The 27,958-nt window shown below is 39.9% G+C and overlaps 1 protein-coding gene across 1 annotated transcript in view; it reads left to right on the top strand.

Moving 5' to 3' along the window:
• Positions 1-27,958, top strand: part of LOC147361956 (ATP-binding cassette sub-family C member 4-like) — a 221,063-nt gene that overhangs the window by 24,744 nt on the left and 168,361 nt on the right. Inside the window, exons 5-9 of the mRNA XM_086328633.1 lie at positions 1,056-1,280; positions 6,325-6,414; positions 7,430-7,593; positions 19,795-19,920; positions 24,063-24,312. Of these exons, the coding sequence (XP_086184759.1) occupies positions 1,056-1,280; positions 6,325-6,414; positions 7,430-7,593; positions 19,795-19,920; positions 24,063-24,312 (855 nt within the window). The remainder of the gene's footprint in view (positions 1-1,055; positions 1,281-6,324; positions 6,415-7,429; positions 7,594-19,794; positions 19,921-24,062; positions 24,313-27,958) is intronic.

Genomic DNA, 27,958 nt, shown 5'->3' with positions numbered 1-27,958 from the left:
GAAAGAAAATTGCTTTCCTTAAGGCTTACTCAAGGGAGAAGGCTCAGTGTCCTCCACCTCACTTGTTTAGGATTTTAACTTTTGCCTTAGGGAAGAGATGATTGGTAACATTTCTTCCAAACCAGCAATAAGTGGCTGATGGCAATAAGTGGCTGATGGCAAACCGTGGACAAAAATTGTTTTTTAGCTTGATTTCAAGGGACAGCCCAGCTTCCAGAGGGTAGGGACATATTGACACAGTGTCCCTCGGGGCTGAGACCCTGAGAACCTCCCAGCCTGGTTTCTCTGTGATGTTCCAACACAGTCTGGGCTCTGTTTTCTTGTTGTACTGATGTGTGAAGTTTGGGGTGGGTACAAGTGAATGCGTTTGTCTCAGTGTCTCAATTCATAAAGATTCTTAAGAAGGTGATAAGAGTGTGTCTCCCATACATGAACCATTTTGACTTTCTGTTAGGCTGAGATGTTGAAAGAACACGGGGACAGGGATAGACTGCCAGCAGAGCTTGTTCATATGAAAGCAAATTTCTTACCCTTTTTCTGGTGCTAGTGATAAAGAACCCGCCTGCCTATGCAGGAGTCATAAAGAGACACAATTTCGATCCCTGGGTGAGGAAGATTCCCTGAAGAAGGAAATGGCAACCCACTCCAGTATTCTTGCCTGGGAAATCCCATGGACAGAGGAGCCTGGTGGGCTACAGTCCACAGGGTCACAAAGAGTTGGACGTGACTGAAGCAACTTAGCACCAGCACCCTAAGAATAACTTGGTATTTTGCCAAATGCATTCTAAAGCACTGGTTGTAGTATTTATTGAACTTATAGAGTGTAGTGAGTACGAAGTACTAAGGCTTCATTTTCTTTGAATGTAAAATTTTGGCTTAAGGTTAAAATTATTGTCTGCTTGTCTAACAGGAGATAGATATTTTCTTTTCAGGTGAATCATAAATGTAGTGTTTTGCCAAAAATGCCCTTTTAATATGCTAATGGTAAAAGTAAAACTTGTGTTAAGAAAACTGGTAGAGCTTGCGTTTCTAATTAAGCCTTTTTTTCCTTTTAGGAAGGCACCAGAGTCGTTCAGCCCATATTCTTGGGGAAAATGATTAGTTATGTTGAAAACTATGATCCCACCGATTCTGCCGCTTTGCACGAAGCCTACGGCTATGCGGCAGGGCTGAGCGCCAGCGTGCTGGTGTGGGCCGTTCTGCACCACTTGTACTTCTATCACATTCAGCGTTTGGGGATGAGGCTGAGAGTAGCCCTGTGCCATATGATCTACTGCAAGGTGAGTGTCACTCAGTTTCACAGTGTATACCTCCCCTGAAGCATCAGGAACATTTAGGGAAAGTTCTCTGTAAACTAAACTTTTGTAACTGGGATCATTTGTACTTTACTGGAGAAGCTTGGTGTTTGCACCAAGTCAAGTTTTTTTTTTTGTTGCTTTTCCAATACACAATAAGTTTTCTGCTGAGATTGGATCAGGGCTACCTTTTATGACTTTTAGCCACATAATATCCACTGTTGCATAATATCCACTAAATCTGTAATAAAATCTAATTAAAAATTAAAGTATTAAAGGTATCCCATTGATTTTCAATGTTTTTATGCCTAATTCTCATAGTGGTATTTCTGGAAATTTTGTTGTTGTTGTTCATTAAAAGCTTCAAAGCTGTATTTAAAAGTGAACTTCAGGATTGGATCCATAAAATTAAATCTTGGAGAACAGAATGGATTTGAGAAAGGGAATGATTATATTTTTCAATGGCCCATTTAATCGCATTCAGTACAATTGTGTTAACTAAAGAAAAATATAGTTTCTGGTCTTACGTTTAGATCTTTAATCCATTTTGAGTTTATTTTTGTGTATGGTGTTAGAAAGTGCTCTAATTTCATTTTTTTACAAGTGGTTGACCAGTTTTCCCAGCACCACTTGTTAAAGAAATTGTCTTTAATCCATTGTATATTCTTGCCTCCTTTGTCAAAGATAAGGTGTCCATATGTGCGTGGATTTATCTCAGGGCTTTCTATTTTGTTCCATTGATCTATATTTCTGTCTTCGTGCCGGTACCATACTGTCTTGATGACTGTGGCTTTGTAGTAGAGCCTGAAGTCAGGCAGGTTGATTCCTCCAGTTCCATTCTTCTTTCTCAAGATAGCTTTGGCTATTTGAGGTTTTTTGTATTTCCATACAAATTGTGAAATTATTTGTTCTAGCTCTGTCAAAAATACCGTTGGTAGCTTGATAGGGATTGCACTGAATCCATAGATTGCTTTGGGTAGTATACTCATTTTCACTATACTGATGCTTCCAATCCATGAACATGGTATATTTCTCCATCTATTAGTGTCCTCTTTGATTTATTTCACCAGTGTTTTATAGTTTTCTATATATAGGTCTTTTGGAGAAGGAAATGGCAACCCACTCCAGTGTTCTTGCCTGGAGAATCCCATGGACGGAGAAAACTGGTAGGCTGCAGTCCATGGGGTCGCACAGAGTCGGACACAACTGAAGTGACTTGGCAGCATATATAGGTCTGTAGTTTCTTTAGGTAGATATATTCCTATGTATTTTATTCTTTTCATTGCAATGGTGAATGGAATTGTTTCCTTAAATTCTCTTTCTATTTTCTCATTATTAATGTATAGGAATGCAAGGGATTTCTATCAGCAGATGAATGGATAAGAAAGCTGTGGTACATATACACAATGGAGTATTACTCAGCCATTAAAAAGAATACATTTGAATCAGTTCTAATGAGGTGGATGAAACTGGAGCCTATTATACAGAGTGAAGTAAGCCAGAAAGAAAAACACCAATACAGTATACTAACGCATATATATGGAATTTAGAAAGATGGTAACAATAACCCTGTATACGAGACAGCAAAAGATACACTGATGTATAGAACAGGATTTTGGACTCTGTGGGAGAGGGAGAGGGTGGGATGATTTGGGAGAATGACATTGAAATATGTATAATATCATATATGAAACGAGTCACCAGTCCAGGTTCGATGCAGGATGCAGGATGCTTGGGGCTGGTGCACTGGGATGACCCAGAGGGATGGTATGGGGAGGGAGGAGGGAGGAGGGTTCAGGATGGGGAACACGTGTATACCTGTGGCAGATTCATTTTGATATATGGCAAAAACCAATACAATATTGTAAAGTTAAATAAAATAAAAGGTATTAAAAAAAGAAAAATATAATTATAACTCAGGCTAAATACAAACTCGCTATATGCTATATGCTATAGTTACAATTGTTTTATTGGCATTAAAGACAATAATTGGATATTTTGGATAAAACTTGAAAATATCCATTGTCTTCAGTAATTTGGGGGAGAATTTGTTGCTGTTCTTTCAAGTTATCTTCATAATACTATATTTCCTTTTTCTTTTTAGTATGCATTATAGAAGTTTTAATAAGACCTGATTTGATGTGTTCAGTGATTTTTATATTGAGAAATGCCACACAACTACTTCATAGCTTACCCTGATCTTAGCTAGTATAAAAGGAATTAGGATTTCAGGTGTCTTTACAAAGAAATTGCCACAGATACACCATGTCAACTGCTGAAAGTCTCTGTGTAAAGTTGTTTCTCAGTATTGTGTTGCCCTGGGTTATTTGCTTTAAAAAATCCTTATTTAATTGTATTATATACTTGAATTTTTATGAGAGAGTAGATCTGAAGTGTTCTCAAGTGAAAGTGTGAAAGTGAAAATCGCTCAGTCGTGTCCGACTCTTTCCGACCCCATGGACTATGTAGTTCATGGAATTCTCCAGGCGAGAATACTAGAGTGGGTAGCCTTTCCTTTTCCAGGGGATCTTCCCAACCCAGGGATCGAACCCAGGTCTCCCGCATTGCAGGCATATTCTTTATCAGCTGAGCCAAAAGGGAAGACCTAAGTGTTCTCAGGAGGCACACAAAATGGTAACTACATAAAGTGTGAATATGTTAATTGGTTTTACTACAGAAATTATTTCCCAATGTATATTTTTAATAATAATCATGTTGTCCACCTTAATACATATAATTTTTATTAAAAGATAAAATCCTAATCAAAAGCTAAAACCAAAAAATTTAAATTGAAATTATCGCTTCTTTTACCTAGTTGCTACTTATGCTGCTTATCTAGAGCTTCTGTTTCTTGGGAATTTTTTTCTTGGCAAAATGTAAAGTGTCTTCTCCTCATCTTTCTTTGAGCATACTCTTGTTAATCTCAGCGCTGTATGAACCCAGGGCCCCTGGCATCTCACTGTGTGTGTTTGGCACAAGAGCTGGTTTCCTCCTGGGTGACATGGAAATGGCAGTGGTGACTGTATACTCTAGCCAGGGTTCTTCATTGTCCCTCATCATATATTTGTTATTCTCTTGCACCTTTCACTGTTTAAGAGATGAGTACTCAGATTTCTCCACAAGTTAGCTAGATGTTTGTCTTTCTAGATTGTGCTTAGCTCCCATAAGTATGTGTGAAATTTCACCAGAACTGCACTGTGAAAACCTTGTTAGGTGTGAGGTCATGGTTCAGTCAAAGCTCACTCTTTGCTGCACAGGTGAGTCATTGTCCACCTGTTTTTCCTTCCTCTTCACACTAACACTTTGGAATGTCACCTTTGGGAAATTTTTGGGCTCTTTTTAGCTGAACTTTGGATGATCTTGTGGGATGTGTCATAAATAAAATGATTTGTCATTTCTGCAAATTTGGTAAAGTTACTTTTGGCTTTTGGTCATTGATTTAAAAATTATTATAAAATATGCACAACATAAAATTTACAATTTTAACTAAATTGGGGAACATTGTTTCCCAACTAGATTAGTGACATTAGTGACATGAAGAGCTGACTCATTGGAAGAGACCCTGATGTTGGGAAAGACTGAAGGCAAAAGAGACAGGGGTGGCAGATGATGAGATGTTTAGATACCTTCACTGACTCAATGGACATGAATTTGAGCAAACTTCAGGAGACAGTGGAGGACTGAGGAGACTGCTGTACTGCAGTCCATGGCATTGCAAAGAGTTGGGCATGACTTAGTGACTGAACAACAACAATTTAGTGACATTAGGAATATTTACATTGTTGAGGAAACACTGCTCTTCATCTCCAGAATTTCATCTTCACAAAGTGATCCTCTCCATCCAATAAACACTAATTCTCCAGCCGCCCCAGCCCACCCCTACCAGCCATCACCATTATACTTCAATCTTTGAATTTGACTTGGTGTCCCATGTAAGTGGAATCATAAAATATTTGTCATTCTGTGTCTCGTTTATGTCATATAGCATAATGTCTTAAGGGTTCATTGATGGTGGAGCAGGTGTCAAATTTAATTCCATTTTACAACTGAATAATATTCCATTATAGGTATATACAGCATTCTCTGTATCCATTCATCTGTTAGTGAACATTTGGGTTGTTTCTACCTTTTGGCTATTGTGATCATTGCTGCTCTGAACACAAGTGTATCAACATCTGTTCAAGTTCATACACTCAGTTCTTTTGAGTATATTCCCAGAAGTGGAACTGCTGTATTATATGCTAATTTTGTGTTTATTTTTTTGAGGAACAGCCATACTCTCTTCTATGGCAGCTACGTTGTTTTACATCCCCACTTTATCACTGATTTTTCTGTTTAACCTGAGGACTAAATGAAACAGTTTTATGAGCCATGAGACTCTGTTTGGATCTGACTGGTGGTCTTTGAAGCAGCTCATGGTGTCTGTTCAGGTTCCTCAGATCTCTAGGGCATTTTTCTTAACAAATAAAGGAATTGTGCAGCAGAGGCTGTGTTTTTTGTAAAGTCAGCAGACTGGCATTAAGAACAGAGGTTCCTCACAGGAACAGTGTTTTGAACATTATACTCACTCATTTCAGAATGAATAAACTAAGCCCAAAGTGTTTAAATGAGGTCTCGCTCAGAATTAATAATCAATTCCAGATTTATAGTCTGTCCAAGTCCTCTAATTTCTTTCTTTAAGGTAGCCTTTCCACTTTCATGTAGTTTGGCTTAAATTTATTTTGGTTTGTTCTTAAGTCTAAATCAACATCCCTTTTTCCTTCAGGCAGGTTCAAGTTCATTGAGAAGCAGGATGGGGGATTTTGCTTCTACCTCCTGCTCCTCCCTTTGTTGTTCTTATGGGCAGGGCTGCTGCCACATTGAGGAGATGAAGGATGAATGTAGGTCCCTAGAGCCCTGCTGTTCAGGGTCACTCTCTTTATCCTAGCACTGCTCAAGACCCCACAAAAACACACTCCATTTTGCTATGTTGTAAGATTGACTTGGTATCACCTTAGCAATCCAATTCTCTGTATCTTTCTCTCACTAGGTACTTCGTCTGAGTAGCTCAGCCATGGGGAAGACCACCACAGGCCAGATAGTCAACCTGCTGTCCAACGATGTAAATAGGTTTGATCAGGTAAGCTGCTCCTGAGGGATTCTCTTCCATTTCCCATCCTTCTTACTGAATGTAGCTTATTGGGATGCCAGGTGCCAGGGTTTGGTGTCAGCCAGGGTTCTGTTGAGGACCTAAGACAAGGGTTCTTTTTATCCAACTCTCATTTCTTCTGTGTGCAACTCAGATGTAACAATGTGTGTTGTCCTGTGGATGAGAATTTTGTCTTTCTAATAATAGACAGGCATCAGGATTCTTTCCCAGCTTGGTTAGTGTCCCTAGGGGTCCCCCTGGTGTGGCCCTTCTTGGCACATGGTGTTGGTGTTGCTGGGCTGTCTTCCTCCTCCTCTGAATGATGAAGGCCTGGTGGGCAGGGGTTGTTCTTTCCCTGTTCAGTGCCTGCTGTATAGGGAGCCTGTGAGGAATAATGCTAAGTGGGTGGTCCTCAGCCAGACACAACCTATTCTCTGCCATCCCCTCACACTCTTTTTTCCTGCTTACTTTATGAATAAATCATATTACCCATTGTAGCTGTTGGTCAGATCTGTACTGCACTAGACTGATTCTCCTTCAAGTATTCATTCATCAAACATGAAGTAAGACTTCTACTCAGTTTCAGGGATAAATTAGGCTTAGTTTTTGTCCCCCAAAAGCCACAGCCTGTCAGGGAGGTAAATACTTAAGTAATTACTGGAGAGAGTAGTAGGTACCATAATATAGGCTCTCCTGGGGAGATGGTGGCTGAATTTTGGAGCAAAGAGAGTTTGGGGAAACCCTGAGCTCATCTGTATTGTGGATAAAATTCAGATCTTCCTCCCAGTGCTGCTGGTTGGGTTCTCCGTGGCTGGTCCTGTGCTGCCTCAGAACAGTGTCATTTGGGGTGGATGTGTGGATTTCTGCTTTAGCAGGTTTAAAATCCACTGTGATCATTTCTGTTTTGGATCCTGTATCTTCTTCACAAGCATATTATTTCTATACTGTGTCCTTACTTGTGTTGTTTTTTAATAATATCCTAAGAAGGCTTATCTTTGTCTTTAAGGTAACGATGTTCTTGCACTATCTGTGGGTAGGGCCACTGCAGGCAATTGCAGTGACTGCCCTGCTCTGGATGGAAACAGGAATATCGTGTCTTGCTGGGATGGCAGTTCTCATTTTCCTTCTGCTGTTGCAAAGCTGCTTTGGGATGTGGTTTTCATCACTCCGGTAAGTCAAACACTGGTTTTAAAAATAGGTAACATATATTTTGGAGAAGGCAATGGCAACCCACTCCAGTACTCTTGCCTGGCAAATCCCATGGATGGAGGAGCCTGGTAGGCTGCAGTCCATGGGGTCGCTAGGAGTCAGACACGACTGAGCAATTTCATTTTCACTTTTCACTTTCATGCATTGGAGAAGGAAATGGCAACCCACTCCCAAGTTCTTGCCTGGAGAATCCCAGGGCCGGGGGAGCCTGGTGGGCTGCTGTCTCTAGGGTCGCACAGAGTCAGACACAAGTGAAGCAACTTAGCAGCAGCAGCAGCAGCAGCAACATATTTTTGGTGACAACTACAATCTGTTGGATGCTTTTGTTTAAAAAATAAAATGCCTTCTCTGATCTCTTCTTTGTGTGTGTTGTAGACCCTTCAGGCTTAGTTTAGCCAGTGGTGGCTCCAGCTTTAAGCTGAAGGATAATCTTGAAGCAGGAAAAGTTATAGGATTTTCCAGACCCTCCCAGCACTGTATCTGAATATGTAGAGTGTCCTTGAGCCCAATGTACCTATATTGAAGTTATTTAAACATTATTAAATAGTAATAATCCTATAGGCTCAAACTTAGCTGTGTGTATTTTTGTTATGCTTGGGTTAGAGTGATTTTTCCAATATGTATATTCATGTCTTATTTTTAATTCAATGTTTCCATTAATTTATGAGTGTCCAAGGACAAAGTCAGTTTTGATTAATTTTCTAAATCAATCTATTTAATTGGAGGCTAATTACTTTACAATATTGTGGTGATTTTTGCCATACATTGACATGAATCAGCCAAGTGTATATATGTGCCCCCCATCCTGAACACCCCTCTCACCTCCCTCCCCATCCCGTCCCTCTGGGTTGTCCCAGTGCAGCAGCTTTGAGTGCCCTGTTTCATGCATCAAACTTGAACTGGTCAGATATTTCACATATGGCAATATACATGTTTCAATGCTGTTCTCTCAAATTATCCCACCCTCACCTTCTCCCATAGAGTCAAAAAGTCTGTTCTTTACATCTGTGTCTGTTTTGCTGTGTTGCATATAGGGTCATTGTACTATCTTTCTAAATTCCATATATATGCATTAATAAACTGTATTGATGTTTTTCTTTCTGACTTACTTCACTCTGTATAATAGGCTCCAGTTTCATCCACATCATTAGAACTGATTCAAATGTGTTCTTTTTAATAGCTAAGTGATATTCCATTGTGTATATGTACCACAGCTTTCTTATCCATTCATCTGCTGATGGATATCTAGGTTGCTTCTATGTTCTAGCTATTGTAAACAGTGCTGTGATAAACACTGGGCTACACATGTCTCTTTCAATTCTGGTTTCCTCAGTGTATATGCCCAGCAGTGGGATTGGAGGGTCATATGGCAGTTCTAGTTCCAGTTTTTTAAGGAATCTCCACACTGTTCTCCAGAGTGGTTGTACTAGTTTGCATTCCCACCAACAGTGTAAGAGGGTTCTCTTTTCTCCAGCATTTATTGTTTGTAGACTTTTTGATAGCAGCCATTCTGACCATCATGAGATGGTACCTTGTTGTGGTTTTGATTTGCATTTCTCTGATAATTAGTGATGTTGAGGATCTTTTCATGTGTTAGCCCTCTTTATGTCTTATTTGGAAAAATGTCTGTTTGGTTCTTTGGCCCATTTTTGGATTGGGTCATTTATTTTTTCAGTATTGAGCTGCATGAGCAGGTTGTATATTTTTAAGCTTAATTCTTTGTCAGTTGCTTTGTTTGCTACTATTTCTCCCATTCTGAAGGCTGTCTTTTCACCTTGTTTATAGTTTTCTTCATTGTAAAAGAGCTTTTAAATTTAACTAGTTCCCATTTGTTTATTTTTGCTTTTATTTCCATTACTTTGGGAGGTGGGTCATAGAGGATCTTTCTGTGATTTATGTCAGAGTGTTTTGCCTATGTTTTCCTCTAGGAGTTTTATAGTTTCTGGTCTTACATTTAGATCTTTCATCCATTTTGAGTTTATTTTTGTGTATGGTATTAGAAAGTGTTCTAATTTCATTCTTTTACAGGCAGTTGACCAGTTTCCCCAGCAAAACTTGTTGAGGAGATTGTCTTTTCTCCATTGCATATTTTTGCCTCCTTTGTCAAAGATAAGGTATCCATAGATAGGTGTGTGGATTTATCTCTGGACTTTCTGTTTTGTTCCATTGATCTATATTTCTGTCTTTGTGCCAGTACCATACTGTCTTGATGACTGTAGCTTTGTAGTAGAGCCTGAAGTCAGGCAGGTTGATTCCTCCAGTTCCATTCTTCTTTCTCAAGATTGCTTTGGGTAGTCGAGGTTTGTTATATTTCCATACAAATTGTGAAATTATTTGTTCTAGTTCTCTGAAAAATACTGATGGTAGCTTGATAGGGATTGCATTGAATCTATAGATTGCTTTGGTTAGTATACTCATTTTCACTATATTGAGTCTTCCAATCCATGAACATGGTATATTTCTCCTATTTATGTCATCTTTGATTTCTTTCATCAGTGTTTTATAGTTTTCTATATACAGGTCCTTTGTTTCTTTATGTAGATTTATTTCTAAGTATTTTATTCTTTTCATTACAGTGGTGAATGAAATTGTTTTCTTAATTTCTCTTTCTGTTTTCTCATTGTTAGTGTATAGGAATGCAAGTGATTTCTGTGTATTAATTTTATATCCTGCAACTTTACTATAATCATTGATTAATTCTTGTAATTTTCTGGTGGTGTCCTTAGGGTTTTCTATGTAGAGGATCATGTCATCTGCAAACAGTGAGAGTTTTACTTCTTTTCCAATCTGGATTCCTTGTATTTCTTTTTCTTTTCTGATTGCTGTGGCCCAAACTTCCAAAACTATATTGAATAGTAGTGGTGAGAGTGGGCACCCTTGTCTTGTTCCTGACTTTAGGGGAAATGCTTTCAATTTTTCACCATTGAGGATAATGTTTGCTGTGGGTTTATCATATATGGCTTTTATTATGTTGAGGTATATTCCTTCTATGCCTGCTTTCCGAAGGGTTTTTTTTTTTTTTTTATCACAAATGGATGTTGAATTTTGTCAAAGGCTTTCTGTACATCTATTGAGATAATCATATGGTTTTTATCTTTCAATTTGTTAATGTGGTGTATCACATTGATTGATCTGCAAATATCAATGAATCCTTGCATCCCTGGGATAAAGCCCACTTTGTCATGATGTATGATCTTTTTAATATGTTGTTGGATTCTCTTTGCTAGAATTTTGAGAATTTTTACATCTATGTTCATCAGTGATATTGGTCTGTAGTTTTCTTTTTTTGTGGCATCTTTGTCTGGTTTTGGTATTAGGGTGATGGTAGCCTCATAGAATGAGTTTGGGAGTTTCCCTTCCTCTGCAATTTCCTGGAAGAGTTTGAGTAGGATAGGTGTTAGCTCTTTAAATTTTTGGTAGAATTCACCTGTGAAGCCATCAGGTCCTGGGCTTTTGTTTATTGGAAGATTTTTGATTACAGTTCTGATTTTCATGTTTGTGATTGGTCTGTTAAGATTTTCTATTTCTTCCTTGTTCAGTTTTAGAAGGTTGTACTTTCCTAAGAATTCACCCATTTCTTCCAAGTTGGCCATTTTATTCACATATATTTGCTGATACTAGTCTCTTATGATCTTTTGTATTTATGTGTTGTCTGTTGTGATTTCTCCATTTTCATTTCTAATTTTGTTGACTTGATTCTTCTCCATTTTTTCCCTTGATGAGTCTGGCTAATGATTTGCCTATTTTATTTACCTTCTCAAGGAACCATCTTTTTTAGTTCTGTTGATTTTTGCTATAGTCTCCTTTGTTTCTTTTTCATTAATTTATGCTCTAATTTTTATGATTTCTTTCCTTCAACTAACCTGAGGTTCTTCATTTGTTTTTTTTTTCCTAGTTGGTTTAGGTGTAAAGATAGGTTATTTATTTGATTTTTCTCTTGTTTCTTGATTTTTCTCTTGTATTGCTATGAACATTTGTCTTAGCCCTGCTTTTACTGAATCCCATAGGTTTTGGATTGTTGGGTTTTCATTTTCATTTGTTTCTATGCATATTTTGATTTCCTTTTTGATTTTTTCCATTATTTGCTGGTTATTCAGAAGTGTGTTGTTTAGCCTCCATATGTTTGTATTTTTAATAGTTTTTTTCCTCTAGTTGACATCTAATCTTACCACGTTGTGATCCAAAAAGATCTTTGAAATGATTTCTTTTTTTTTTTTTTTTGAATTTACTAAGGCTAGATTTATGGTCCAGGATGTGGTCTATCCTGGTGAATATTCCATGTGCACTTGAGAAAAAGGTGAAATTCATTGTTTTGGGTGAAATGTCCTATAGATATCAATTAGGTTTAACTGGTCCAGTGTATCATTTGAAGTTTGAGTTTCCTTGCTAATTTTCTGTTTGGTTGATCTATCCATAGATGTGAGTGGGGTACTAAATTTTCCCACTATTATTGTGTTACTGTTAGTTTCCCCTTTCAAACTTGTTAGCATTTGCCTTGTGTATTGAGGTGCTCCAATGTTGGGTGTATGAAAGTGAAAGTGAAAGTCGCTCAGACGTGTCTGACTCTTTGCAACCCCATAGACTTTATAGTCCATGGAATTCTCCAGGCCAGAATACTGGAGTGGATAACCTTTCCCTTCTCCAGGGGATCTTCCCATCCCAGGGATTGAACCCAGGTCTCCCATGTTGCAGGCAGATTCTTTACCAGCTGAGCCACAAGGGAAGGCCAAGAATACTGGAGTGGGTAGCCTATCCCTTCTCTAGAGGATCTTCCTGCTTCAGGAATCAAATCAGGGTCTCCTCCATTGCAGGCAGATTCTTTACAAACTGAGCTATGAGGGAAGCCCTTGTTTGGTGCATATATATTTATAATTGTTATATCTTCTTGGATTGGTCCTTTGACCATTATGTAGTGTCCTTCTTTGTCTCTTTTCACAGCCTTTCTTTCAAAGTCTATTTTATCTGATATGAGTATTGCTACTTCTGCTTTCTTTTGGTCTCCATTTGCATGAAATACCTTTTCCAGCCCTTTACTTTCAGTCTGTATGTGTCCCTTGGTTTGAGGTGGGTCTCTTGCAGACAGCATATATCGGGGTTTGTTTTGAATTCTTTCAGCCAGTCTTTGTCTTTTTATTGGGACATTCAACCCATTTACATTTAAGGTAATTATTGATAATTGTGATCCTATTGCCATTTATTTTGTTATTTTGGGTTTGAGTTTATAAACCTTTTCTGTGTTTCCTGTCTAGAGAAGATCCTTTAGCGTTTGTTGAAGATCTGGTTTGGTGGTGCTGAATTCTCTCAGCTTTTGCTTGTCTGTAAAGCTTTTGATTTCTCCTTCATATTTGAATAAGATGCTTGCTGGGTATAGTAATCTGGGTTGTAGGTTTTTTCTCTTTCATCACTTTAAGCATGTCCTGCCATTCCTTTCTGGCCTGAAGAGTTTCTATTGAAAGGTCAGCTGTTATCCTTATGGGGATCTCCTTGTGGATTATTTGTTGCTTTTCCCTTGCTTCTTTAAATATTTTCTCTTTGTGTTTGATCTTTGTTAGTTTGATTAATATGTGTCTTGGGGTGTTTCACCTTGGGTTTATCCTGTTTGGCACTCTCTGGGTTTCTTGGACTTTGGTGGCTATTTCCTTCTCCACTTTAGGGAAGTTTTCAACTATTGTCTCCTCAAATTTTCTCATGCCCTTTCTTTTCATCTTCTTCTTCTGGGATTCCTATGATTTGAATGTTGGGACATTTTACATTGTCCCAGAGGTCTCTGAGGTTGTCCTCAGTTCTTTTAATTCTTTTTTCTTTTTTCCTCTCTGCTTCATTTATTTTCACCATTCTATCTTCCATCTCACTTATCCTATCTTCTGCCTCAATTATTCTACTGTTGGTTTCCTCCAGAGGGCTTTTGATCTCAGTTATTGCATTATTCATTATTGATTGACTCTTCTTTGTCTCTTCTAGGTCCTTGTTAAACATTTCTTGCATCTTCTCAATCCTTGTCTCTATCTATTTATCTGTAATTCCATTTTGTTTTCAAGATTTTGGATCATCTTTACTATAATTATTCTGAATTCTTTTTCAGGTAGACTCCCTATCTCCTCCTCTTTTGTTTGATTTTGTGGGCATTTATCACGTTGCTTTACCTGCTGAATATTTCTCTGCCTTTTCATTTTGTTTAGATTGCTGGGTTTGGGGTGCCCTTTTTGTTTACTGGCAGTTCATGGTTCCTCTGTATTGTGGCACATTCTCCCTGTGGGTGGAGTTGGACTAGTGGTTTATCAAGGTTTCCTGGTTAGGAGAGCTTGTGTCTATGTTCTGGTGGTGGAAATGGATCCCTTCTCTCTGAAGTACCATGAAGTGTCTGGTAGTGAGTTTTGGGGTATCTATGGGTTTGGCATGGCTTTGAGCAGCCTGTCTTTTAATGCTCAGGGCTGTGTTCCTGCTTTACTGGAGAATTAGCATGGTATAGCTTGCTCTGGAACTTGTTAACTCTTGGGTGGAGCTGGTTTAAGTGTAGGAATGTATCCTTTTGGGTGAGCTCTTGTCTATTAATATTCCATGGAATCAGGGGTTCCCTGATGTTCTCAAGTTTTGAAGTTAAACCTTCTCCCTCTGGCTTTCAGTCTTATTCTTATAGTAGCCTCAAGACTTCTCCATCCGTATAACACAGATGATAAAACATCTAGGTTAGTGGTGAAACAATTCTCCACAGTGAGGGACACCCAGAGAGGTTCACAGACTTACATGGAGAAGAGGGAGAAGGGAGATAGAGGTGACCAGGGGACTCAAAAAGGGAGAGAGCAATCTAGCCAGTAATCAATTCCCTAAGTGTTCTCCACAGCTCAGAACACCCAGAGGCATTCACAGAGTTAAGTAGAGAAGAGAAAGGGGAGGGAGGAGATATAGGTGATCTGGGGGAGAAAAAGGGAGACAGCAATAAAGCCAGCCAGCAATTTCACACACCTAAGTGAAAATGGGTACTGAAGATTATATTCCTAAAGGTACAAAATTGAAAACAAATACCAAAAAGAAAAGATTAAAAATCTAGAGTGGAGGTTAGATGCTCAGAAATACAATATTAAAATTATAAAACAAAATCAATCACAAAATTATGAAAAATGTATATGTGAAGTTGCTTTAAAAATGGGGTCTTTTTTGCAAGATAATAGGTTATAAAAATGAAAAAGGAGTAATAAGGAACTTAAATTAAAAAATTAAAAAGTGATAATAGTAAAAATATATCTAGGAATTTCTCTGAAGCTGTTGTGGGCAGTGTGGGGTCAGTTCAGTTTCAGATAGTTCCTTGTTCCAGCTTGTACTTCTTCTCAAGGTCTATCAGCTCCCTCCAATGCTTAGTCAATGTTAACTACATGGTTTTAATCTGTTGCATCTGTCACTTCCAGAGCGGTTCCCTCTTTGCTAATTTTGGCTTCCTCTGTTTGCAAGTCTCTTCAGTGTCTAATTTCCATCCTGATACAAGGGGGCAAAGGTGGTCACTTATTTAGGCTCACTTGTTCAGTTGTGTTGTGGGGAGGGAGGGACAATGCAAACAGATTTCTCTGGCATGTGTGGGGAATGTTCACAGTGTAAGGACCACACTGGATTTGCCAAAGCTCAAGGTGACATGTGCTTCCTGGGTCTACACTGCTCAGGCTCCAGGGTGCTCTGCAGGGGTACTGTCCAAAGTGGGTCTTCCTTTTCGGGAACTTCCCAGGTCTAAGCTGCTCAGGTTCTTGGGTGCTCCACAAGGGCACAGAGTCGGTTGGGTGTGCATTTTGTGCCCTTCCCAGGTCCAAGCAGCTCAGGTGACCAGGTGCTTGGCGAGTGCACTGTCCCAGGTGGTCTGTGTGTCTTAATCACCTCCCTGGTTCTGGCCGGTTGGTGCCCTGGTGCGCCGCAGGAGCACCATCTCAGGTGTGCCATGTGGGAGGTGTGTCTCCTCTGGAGAGCTGATCTCAGGCTGTGACACTCCTGGCAGATGTCAACCATCCAGGATACCAGGAGAACGTGGTTAGCAACTGGGAGCCTGCTCGCAGTTTGGTGGAGGATGCCGGTCCCTGGGGCGGAGATTGCAGCAGCCCCTTGCCCTGCAGCTCTGGCTGCACACCTGCCTCTCTGCCTCTGGGGAGTGGGGGAGGGCTGGGGGGTGGCTAGCTCTTCTTTGGTGTTAGCTCAATCCTTTGTTCTGTGTGCAGGCCAGGCTGTGCGTTAGAGCCTTTTGCGGGAAAGTTCTCTCTTTTTTGTTCTCTCTGGCAATCCCACAGTTTGGGTTTCTATCTCATGTTAACTCCCTCAGATTGTCCTCAGGGTATTGAGGCCCAGTCCTTATCCTAAGCACTGATTATGCAGCCTGTGCCTCCCTGTCCAGTCCACACTTGTTGGTAGTGGATGCGAGTGTCTGGGCTACTTCTCCACAGGCAGCTGTGGTTAGGTGCATATTGTGTGTGTGTGTGTGTGTGTTTCCTTCTGGTTATGTTGCCCTCTGAGATTCCAAAACACCCCACAGACCTGCCTGTGAAAGGATTTCCTACTGTGTGGAAACTTCTCCTCCTGCACAACTCCCTCCCCAGGACAGGTCTTTGTCTCTAACTCTTTTTGTCTCTCTTTTTGGCTTTTATATTTTGTCCTCCCTCTTTTCAAAGAGAATAGTCTACCTTTCTGGGTGCCTGGTTTCCTCCGCCAGCGTTTAGAAGTTGTTTTGTGGAAGTTGCTTGGCATGCAAATGATCTTTTGATGAATTTGTGGGTGGAAAGTGGTCTCCGAATCCTTTTCCTCTGTCATCTTAGGACTGTCGCTGGTCTTGATTAATTATGTCTTTATTTTTCTTTAATTAATATATTTATTTTACTTTACAATATTGTATTGGTTTTTCCATACATTGACTTGAATCCACCATGAGTGTACATATGTTCCTTTGAACCCCTCTCCCACTTCCCTCCCCATCCCGTCCTTCAGGGTCATCCCAGTGCACCAGCCCCGAGTACCCTGTATCATGCATTGAACCTGGACTGGCGATTTGTTTCACACATGATAATTTACATGTTTCAATGCCATTCTCCCATATCATCCCACCCTTGCCCTCTCCCACAGAATCCAAAAGACTGTTATACACATCTGTGTCTCTCTTGCTGTCTCACATACAGGGTTATCATTACGTTCTTTCTAAATTCCATATATATACGTTAATATACTGTATTGGTGTTTTTCTTTCTGGCTTACTTCACTCTGTATAATGGGCTCCAGTTTCATCCACCTCATTAGAACTGATTCAAGTGTATTCTTTTTAATGGCTGAGTAATATTCCATTGTGTATCTGTGTACACAGCTTTCTTATCCATTCATCTGCTGATGGACATCTAGGTTGGTTCCATGTCCTGGCTATTATAAACAGTGCTGTGATGAACACTGGAGTACACATGTCTCTTTCAATTCTGGTTTCCTCAGTGTGTATGTCCAGCAGTGGGATTGCTGGGTCATATGGCAGTTCTATTTCCAGTTTTTAAAGGAATCTCCACACTGTTCTCTATAGTGGCTGTACTAGTTTGCATTCCCACCAACAGTGTAAGAGGGTTCCCTTTTCTCCACACCCTCTCCAGCATTTATTGCTTGTAGACTTTTGGATCGCAGCCATTCTGACTGGCATGAAATCCTACCTCATTGTGGTTTTGATTTACATTTCTCTGATAATGAGTGATGTTGAGCATCTTTTCATCTGTTAGCCATCTGTATGTCTTCTTTGGAGAAATGTCTGTTTAGTTCTTTGGCCCACTTTTTGATTGGGTCTTCTATTTTTCTGGAATTGAGCTGCAGGAGTTACTTGTATATTTTTGAGATTAATTCTTTAATTGCTTCGTTTTCTATTATTTTCTCCCATTCTGAAGGCTGTCTTTTCACCTTGCTTATAGTTTCCTGTGTTGTGCAGAAGCTTTTAAGTTTAATTAGGTCCCATTTGTTTATTTTTGCTTTTATTTCCAATATTCTGGGAGGTGAGTCATAGAGGATCCTGCTGTGGTTTATGTCAGAGAGTGGTTTTTTTATTATTATTACTTTTTAAAAAATTTTACAATATTGTATTGGTTTTGCCATATATCAACATGAATCTGCCTATGTTTTTCTCTAGGAGTTTAATAGTTTCTGGTCTTACATTTAGATCTTTCTTCCATTTTGAGTTTATTTTTGTGTATGGTGTTAGAAAGTGTTCTAGTTTCATTCTTTTACAAGTAGTTGACCAGTTTTCCAAGCACCACTTGTTAAAGAGATTGTCTTTTCTCCATTGTATATACTTGCCTCCTTTGTCAAAGATAAGTGTCCATAGGTGCGTGGATTTATCTCTGGGCTTTCTATTTTGTTCCATTGATCTATATTTCTGTCTTTGTGCCAGTACCATACTGTCTTGATGACTGTGGCTTTGTAGTAGAGCCTGAAGTCAGGCAGGTTGATTCCTCCAGTTCTATTCTTCTTTCTCAAGATTGCTTTGCCTATTCGAGGCTTTTTGTATTTCCATACAAATTGTGAAATTATTTGTTCTAGTTCTCTGAAAAATACCATTGGTAGCTTGATAGGGATTGCATTGAATCTAGGTTGTTTTGGGTAGTATACTCAGTTTCAATATATTGATTTTTCTGATCCATGAACACAGTATATTTCTCCATGTATTAGTGTCCTCTTTGATTTCCTTTACCAGTGTTTTATAGTTTTCTATATATAGGTCTTTTGTTTCTTTAGGTAGATATATTCCTAAGTATTTTATTCTTTTCGTTGCAATGGTGAATGGAATTGTTTCCTTAATTTCTCTTTCTGTTTTCTCATTGTTAGTATGTAGGAATGCAAGGGATTTCTGTGTGTTAATTTTATATCCTTCAACTTTACTATATTCATTGATTAGCTCTAGTAATTTTCTGTGGAGTCTTTAGGGTTTTCTCTGTAGAGGATCATGTCATCTGCAAACAGTGAGAGTTTTACTTCTTCTTTTCCAGTCTGAATTCCTTTTATTTATTTTTCTGCTCTGATTGCTGTAGCTAAAACTTCCAAAACTATGTTGAATAGTAGTGGTGAAAGTGCGCACCCTTGTCTTGTTCCTGACTTCAGGGGAAATGCTTTCAATTTTTCACCATTGAGGGTAATGTTTGCTGCGGGTTTGTCATATATAGTTTTTATTATGTTGAGGTATGTTCCTTCTATTCCTGCTTTCTGGAGGGTTTTTATCTTAAATGGATGCTGAATTTTGCCAAATTATGTCTTTATTAGGACTTCTCTGGTGGCTTAGATGGTAAAGCATCTGCCTACAATGCGAGAGACCCAGGTTCGATCCCTGGGTCAGGAAGATCCTCTGGAGAAGGAAATGGCAACCGACTCCAGTAGTTTCGCCTCAAAAATCCCATGGACAGAGGAGTGTGATAGGCTACAGTCCATGGGGTGGAAAAGAGTTGGACATGACTGAGCGACTTCACTTTCACTTTCATAAAGTCCCACAGTCTCAGCAGCATATGTGATAGAAAAGTAACTGGTGATGAAGGGCCTAATGGTGATGAGTGAGAGCTGAGGAAGGTTCCAGAGGGTTGGAAGTGGGTCATGTCCAGATTGTCAGGTGGTGAAGGCGTGTTGTTTGAAGCTAGGTGAGTTCTTTTGTGTCTGTGTGTACCTTTATGTGAGGTATTTTTCTTTACTTGAAATTCCCTTTCCTCTATTTGCTGTGGATAGATGTTCCTTATCCTTTGAGGCCCTGTTCCAGTGCTACAAGGTCTCTGAAGTTTTTCTTGTTCTCCTTTCCTGATGTTATTAGCAGCCTCATCTTTTCTGTTCCCCAGAATTTTACTCCTATTTTATTACAGCACAGACACTGTTTTCCTGTTAGATTCCTTTCTGCCTTTCCTGTTCAACCTCCATCTTCTTGGGCAGATGGTTTGTATCTGACTCACTTCAGGTCTTCCTTGGCTGTTACTGCAAGTTCTCTGAGTTAGTCTTTGAATTAGGCTGAGTTGTTGACTTCCTAGAAGTCTTTTTCTCCATTTGTACTTTGAGTAGTACCTTCTTGTGATGTCAGCACAGAAGAGCTATAGAGAATCATTTGATCTCTGGTCCCTCCCTGTGCCCACTGCTGCTGCTGCCACAGAAAGTTAGTACATGATCACTATGGCTCATCTCTCATGTCTTTCCCCTTAGGAGTAAGACTGCAGCTCTCACAGATGACAGGATCAGGACCATGAGTGAATTTATAAGTGGCATCAAATCAGTAAAAATGAATGCTTGGGAAAAGTCACTTATAGACCTTATTACCAGATTGAGAAGGTAAGTTTTTGTATATGTCACACCATATTTTTGTACTCCCCTCCACATTTTTAACTGAATTTACTTATTATTTTTGGAGGATAATTACTTTATAATGTTGTGGTGGTCTCTGCTATACGTCAAGGTGAATCAGCCATAATTGTGTGTGTGTATGTATGTGTGTGTGTATGTGTATGTATATATATATATATGTATGTATGTATATATATATATATATATATCTCCCCATCTTCCTGAATCTCCGCCTTCCACCCCCCCATTCCACCTCTCTAGGTCATCACAAAGCACCAGGCTAGCCTCCCTGTGTTAAATAGCAGCTTCCTGCTAGTTATCTATTTTACACATGACAGCATATACATGCCAATGCTACTTTCTCAATTTGTTCTACCTTCTCCCTCCCACTTTGTGTCTCTGAAATTCTTCTCTGCATCTGTGTCTCCATTTATTCTCTGTAAATAGGTTCATCAGTTCTATTTTTCTAGATTCCATATATATGCATTAATATTTGCTTTTCTCCTTCTGACTTACCTCACTCTGTATAACAGGTTCTAGGTTCACCTACGTTACTACAATTGACTTTTCTGAATTAATTTTGAAGTCTTACCAAGTTTTTCACATTACAATGAACTTAAATACTATGCACTCCACCCCCAACACGTGGCAGAAAGTTTAAGTAGAACGGGAAGACATCATTTTAACCTGCTCTTCCACTTACTGTCTTCTTAAAGGAAAATTTTGTATAATGCTTCTTCAGTACAGTTCAGTCACTCAGTTGTGTTCGACTCTTTGTGACCCCATGAATTGTAGCATGCTGGGCCTCTCTGTCCATCACCAAATCCCGGAGTTTACCCAAACTTATGTCCATCGAGCTGGTGATGTCATCCAGCCATCTTATCCTCAGTCATTCCCTTCTTCTCCTGCCCCCAATCCCTCCCAGCATCAGAGTTTTTTTCCAATGAGTCAACTCTTCGCATGAGGTGGCCAAAGTATTGGAGTTTCAGCTTTAGCATCAGTCCTTCCAATGAACACCCAGGACTGATCTCCTTAAGGACAGACTGGTTGGATCTCCTTGCAGTCCAAGGGACTCTCAAGAGTCTTCTCCAACACTACAGTTCAAAAGCATCAATTCTTTGGTGCTCAGCTTTCTTCATAGTACAACTCTCACATCCATACATGATCACTGGAAAAAACATAGCCTTGACTAGATGGACCTTTGTTGGCAAAGTAATGTCTCTGCTTTTCAATATGCTATCTAGGTTGGTCATAACTTTCCTTCCAAGAAGTAAGTATCTTTTAATTTCATGGCTGCAATCACCATCTGCGGTGATTTTGGAGCCCCCCAAAATAAAGTCTGACACTGTTTCCACTGTTTCCCCATCTACTTCCCATGAAGTGATGGGACCAGATGCCATGATGTTAATTTTCTGAGTGTTGAGCTTAAAGCCAACCTTTTCACTCTCCTCTTTCACTTTCATCAAGAGGCTCTTTAGCTCCTCTTCACTTTCTGCCATAAGAGTGGTGTCATCTGCATATCTGAGGTTATTGATATTTCTCTCAGCAATCTTGATTCCAGCTTGTGTTTCTTCCAGTCCAGGGTTTCTCATGATGTACTCTGCATAGAAGTTAAATAAGCAGGGTGACAATATACAGCCTTGAAGTACTCCTCCTATTTGGAACCAGTCTGTTGTTCCATGTCCAGTTCTAACTGTTGCTTCCTGACCTACATATAGGTTTCTCAAGAGGCAGGTCAGGTGGTCTGGTATTCCCATCTCTTTCAGAATTTTCCACAGTTTATTGTGATCCACACAGTCAAAGGCTGTGGCATAGACAATAAGCAGAAATAGATGTTTTTCTGGAACTTTCTTCCTTCTTTGATGATCCAGCCGATGTTGGCAATTTGATCTCTGGTTCCTCTGCCTTTTCTAAAGCCATCTTGAACATCTGGAAGGTCATGGTTCACATATTGCTGAAGCCTGGCTTGGAGAATTTTGAGCATTACTTTACTAGTGTGTGAGATGAGTGCAATTGTGTGGTAATTTGAGCATTCTTTGGCATTGCCCTTCTTTGGGATTGAAATGAAAACTGACCTCTTCCAGTTCTGTGGCCAGTCCTGAGTTTTCCAAATTTGCTGGCATATTGAGTGCAGCACTTTCACAGCATCATCTTTCAGGATTTGAAATAGCTCAACTCGAATTCCATCACCTCCACTAGCCTTGTTTGTAGTCACGCTTCCTAAGGCCCACTTGACTTCATATTCCAGGATGTGTGGCTCTAGGTGAGTGATCACACCATCATGATTATCTTGATTGTGAAGGTCATTTTTGTACAGTTCTTCTGTGTATTCTTGCCACCTCTTCTTAATATCTTCTGCTTCTGTTAGGTCCATACCATTTCTGTCCTTTATCGAGCCCAGCTTTGCATGAAATGTTCCCTTGGTATCTCTAATTTTCTGAAGAGATCTCTAGTCTTTCCCGTTCTATTGTTTTCCTCTTTTTCTTTGCATTGATCACTGAGGAAGGCTTTCTTATCTCTCCTTGCTATTCTTTGGAACTCTGCATTCAGATGCTTATATCTTTCCTTTTCTCCTTTGCTTATGCTTATTATACAGAAATGAATTTCCAAGTATTTCTTAGTACCACAAACACCCAAAAGCAGTAATTTCAAGGTGTTAGTAGTTTTTCCTGTCTTTTATGTTTATTTTTACCTAATGATACACCTTAGCTTTTTCATTATCTGTAAAGGTCTTTCACATATGGAAATCAATTACAAAAGAACTCCACAAGGTAAGTTTTGTTTTCATATCCAATATAGAAACATGAACAGAGACATGGTGGTTAAATGTTTCAGATAGAAGAGTATCTAATTGCTGGAAATCAGTCTTTAGCTGAAAAGTCCAAAGCCTTTGCTTCTGATGATGATAGCAAGTGTATTTTCTGTCCGCCCATGACATCTGTCCTATATTGGAGTTTGTGTGTGAGGCAGTTTCCTCTCTCCACCCCAGCTAACGTCCTCTGCTTTGTACAACTTCAGGATCCTGGGCAGAACCTTTTTTTCTGTTTCTTCTCTTGAAGCAGGTGGCTTTTGCCTATTGTCAATGCAGGGTACAGGATGGGCTTGTTGTCATTATTTAGTCTCTAAATTGTGTTCGTCTCTTTATGACCCCATGTAGTATAGCCTGCCAGGCCCCTCTGTCCATGGGATTTTCCAGGCAAGAGTACTGGAGTGGGCTGCCATTTCCTTCTCTACAGAAGATGCTAATATTTGAGACAATGACATTCAAACTAAAACTATAGTTTGATGTAGGACAAATGGTGAGATTGTAGAGATTGGATGTAACTATATCAGGCAAAACTTTATGAATCATTATTATTCATTCCAAACAGAGACATGAAAACACTATGTTGTTTTCTTTGTAGAGTACTTTTCTACATTCTCTTGTCTATGGTATTTTTCTACATCTTTCATTTAAATATCTGATGGGTGTTTTACTCCAGTACAGGGTACTTAGAATTCTCTGGTATCTCCCTGTCACTTCTTACTTTGCACCTTTGTGGGGGCCCTCCCTCTGATGGGAATACACTCTCATCTTCCTTATTCTCTGGCCTCTGCCAACCCTGACTTCAGCTTATCTTCTTAAGATCCACATTCATGCAACTTGCTCTCACTCCACTGCTCCATGTTACACAACTCTGCTCTGGGCTCCTGTGGGGGCTGTATGGCTGCCTCTGTCTAATGTCTTGGTGTGTCACAGTCTTGGTGTGTCTTATTCTGTTCCTCCACAAGTTCATGAGCTCCTGGAGGTGATGGGCTGTGTCTTTCTGTCATCAGTGAGGAGCCTGGCACAGGACTTGTGGTTTTGAATGCATGTTGAATGAATGTTCAAACTCAGTCTCATTGGTCCAAAATGTTTATAAAAGTGTGACTCTAAGTCTTCTTTTAGTTGTAAGAGTGAAGTGGTGCTGCAGAGTGTGGTCCTGGTTTGGGGGCAGACCTCCGGGTGTGCACTGTGTAGTGTTTCCATGATGTGAGGGATAGTTTATCTGTGCCCACTCCCTTGAAAGGGACCACTCACACAGGGCACTTGAATTCATGCCTTGGATGTTGATGATTGTTTTAAAATCTACTTTCTACTCTCTCTCCAGGAAGGAAATTTCCAAGATTCTGCAAAGTTCCTATCTTAGAGGAATGAATTTGGCATCATTTTTTGCTGTAACCAAAATCATGATTTTTGTCACCTTCATCACCAATGTGGCTCTCAAAAAGGTGATTACAGCCAGCCAAGTGTTTGTGGTGGTGACGCTGTATGAGGCTCTGCGGTTTACGAGCACCCTCTACTTCCCCATGGCCATCGAGAAGGTGTCAGAGGCCATCATCAGTATCCGAAGAATCAAGGTTTGGGAACAAATAACTTTTTTAAGTTGTAGGTGTATTTTACATAAAATGCCTTCTTTTATTTGGTGTGACTGTGTGCCAGTTAGATGAGGTTTAGCTTTCTGTGCCAAAGCTGGTAGTCATTCCAAACTCTCTTATGTACCCCCCTCTCTTCTTTGATAGAGTATATTATAAATATCATAAGTTCCCTGCTCATTTATTGGCAGCAGTAGCAACAACACAGGACTCTCTACATACAAGTGATGATGTCAGGGTGATTAATATGTCTAAAAACAAGAGAAGTGAACAGGTTGCCTCTCTTGTGCTAACTCAAATGACTAGATAGGGACTGTACACCGTCCTGGTGTGAACAGGATTCCTCTCTGGGCTGGGAAGGAAAAAACTTGCTGAGAGCTCCTTGTTCCTTGGACAGGAAGATTTACTTAGTTCTCTGTTGGAAACGGGTTCTTTCCTGCATAGGTGGTTTGCTTGTTAATTTCTGAGCTTGCCTTTTGGATCTGCCTTTTCCTCTCTGCCTCTTTTCACTGCTTAATTCTGTCTCTAGCAGGACTCTTCCCTTCAAATTTGTGATTCCCACCATACCCACTATGTTGTTTTTTTTTTTTTTTTCCCCCCCTGGCTGTCCCTAAATTGCCTTGGGCAAATAATTTACATCACCAAGACAAGGGTCTGGCACACAGTAGGTGATCAGTTATTCATGTGTTTGTGAATAAATCTAAAATTAAAATAAAATGGTTCTGTGAGTCAGCCTGGGCATGAGCTTGAGTGTGATTTCAAGCATAAGTATGAATCTTAGGCTTTTGAAAAATCTGACTTGTTTCTACTTCTCCACAGTGATGGAAAACTAGTAATAGATCTCTAGTGAAGTTAGCTAGTTCTCCATGTGATTATATTTTATTTTTGGGTCTTGTCATAAAAGCCAGTCTTTTCTGTGATGACGTTTCTATGCTATAAAAAAACATTTCCCATAAAACACATCAGTCATATGGGGTCAGTTCTGGTCCCTTGAGTTTGCCATTCTTTCTGATGGGGGCTTCTAGCAATACTTATAAGGCTTGGTCCATGCAACTTGTTAAAACATTCCTTTTTAATGGCTTTCACATCTTGAAATAAGACATTTAGGAAAATCCCTGGACTGTAGTGATATTCTTAGTGACACATTAACCTATCCAGATGGAAGCTTCATATGTGTGTTGTGCTATTGTGGTTTTGTTATTACTGCTGCCACAGCTGCTGTCTTTGATCGTGGCTACCAGTGATCTACTTGTGGTCTGGGCCCTCTTGAACTCCTTATGCATCATGCCATCTCATTTAATCAGGAAAGCAATTGAGTGGATAAACATTAGTGTTGCTGTTTTACAGATAAGGAAACAGGTTCCTGTATCAGTTGAAATAGCTCACCCATCCTCACACAGCTTGCAAATGACAGAAGTAGGATTCTGACCACAGCCTGATTTCTTAACCACTGTTACATTGCTTTCTATGTACCTTCTGTCATGTGGACTATCTCATTAAGTATGGTTTTTATCATCTTTTCTTACTCTGAAGACCTTTGAAGTCCCTGTTTTTTGAAGACTCAAGTTTTAAACTCTGGGCTCCACTGGCCTCTCTGTCTGTTTCTCAGCACATGGGGACTGGGGTGGGGAGGAGGAAAGGGGCTTGCCTGTGACCTGCCTTATCCATCCCTACTTTGAGGTCTTTACTCACTCTGTTCAGCCTCTTGGATTGATTTCTCTTCTGGCCTTGATTTAAGTAAATGCTTCTGAGCCTCCAGCAGCCCCATGACCCTCTCCCAGCACTTTTGTTGACATTGATCTGGGGTTTCCGTCTATGTGCACAGCAGCCTCTTGTCAGGTGGGGTGATGCTGACTCCCTGGGAGTGTTCTGAGCCCCTTGACAGCAGACTGTCTCTAGTGGTTCTTTAGTGTAGTGCCTGGTCCATGCTGGACACATCATGGGTATCAAATAAGGGCTGGATTGACTGAGACAACAGTTACAGGACATGACTGGGCCCCTACAAAGGCCCAGGGTGGGTCAGTCTGCACTAGAAGCTGGAGAAATGCAGAGGAGGGAGCAGATTGGAGATAGGCATCCCTGGCACATTGGGTCTTGATGGGAGTGTCAAATCAGGGGAACAAATCTTATCCAGAGTGGGGATAGGTCTGAATCTTCTGCTTGTTCTGTGCATCCATCTGTGTATCTGAACCCAGCCCAACTGGACTTGGTGGACCTGCTCTCTAAAGAGAGGAGCTAGCTGTACCCTGCACAGCCAGGTGTTCATGTAGCTCCTGCTGGCCTGGCTCCTGGGCTTTTTAGTAAACTAGAAACACTCTTACTTGTTTAACAAAAATAGTCTGTCTTGATGGCCATCATAAAAGAAGATTTATACCATGAGGCTTTATGCTAAAATTCATCTCTAGTCTGAAGGTGCTCTTGAGACAGAATTCCCTCCTCTTTGGAGTTGGTCAGTCTAGTTTCTCTTAAGACCTTTGACTAATTGGATGAGGCCTACCCATGTTATGGAGGATAATCTGATTTACTCAGACTCTACTGATTTAAATGTCGGTCTCATTTAAAAATGCTTTCACTGTAATATATGTTTGAGCGAGTGTCTGGGGGCTAGTCTACCAAGTGTCTGGTTAATAAAATGAACCATCACACCCTCCTGAATCCCCATATCTTCCTTTGAGCTCCTGCATATGACATTGTCCTCACTAAGCCATGTGTTTATGGATTTCTTTCTTTCCTGGAACTCCAGACTTCTTACAGACAGTGCCTTGTTCATTTTCGTAGTGCTCAGAAATAGCAGATGCTCAGAACATGTGCAACTGAAGGGACCTTCTAGCTCCATCATGTCTGGGATCCTGCAAATACCTAACCGTTAAACATGGTTGAAGTGGAGACAGTGATAACTCTGATTCTCTGATGGATGATGTGACACACCAGAGAGTGTAGTGGGAAAGGGGTCCTGTAGAAGGTTTTCAGAGAATTGTGCTCAAATACTTGGGTGGATTTTTTACTTCTTTTCTACTAAAATGAACTCAATGTCTAAGGCCTGAGACTTCTTCCTGTGTAGGTGTGTGCAGTAACATTAAAATTATGATCTGGGGAGAACTTTGAATTTTCCTTGTGCTGACTTTGTCAGGCTGCTTTGTGTCCTGATGAAGGACACACCTTTGATTTGGGAAAAACACCTAAATTTTCTCTTCGTGGCTGGAAGGTGGTCTTGGAATTTAGAGATCTGTTGATGGTAGTTTGCAGTAAAGGCAGGGCAAATAGCTGAGAATAAGAGTGGTGAGATTGTTTGCATTGGAAACTGCTCCATGGTGTGTTGAAGTAATCTTGGAAGTATTTTTTTTTCTTTTAGATCCTATTAATAGAAACTTCTTCAACCCATTTAGTTTTACAACCCTATAAAGAATGTAGGTCTCTAGTTCATGAGAATCACCTGGTGTGCTTATTAAAACTAAATTATCACATCTTGGAGTTTCTGATTCACTATTCCTTTGCTGGGGTCCAACTTACCTATGTCTTTAGTAAGTGTCCCTGTGTCCCTGAAAATAAATCACGTTTGGGAACATTGCCCTAGTTGTATAAAGAAATCTAAAATGTACCTTAGCAAATGCAAAAGATAACAGGACCTTTT

The sequence above is a fragment of the Bos grunniens genome, chromosome 12, assembly GCF_055505025.1.
Source record: "Bos grunniens cultivar Pamir isolate PY7600 chromosome 12, Bosgru_T2T1.0, whole genome shotgun sequence".
In the NCBI taxonomy this organism is placed as follows: domain Eukaryota; kingdom Metazoa; phylum Chordata; class Mammalia; order Artiodactyla; family Bovidae; genus Bos; species Bos grunniens.
This window is presented reverse-complemented; position numbering and strand designations above follow the sequence as displayed.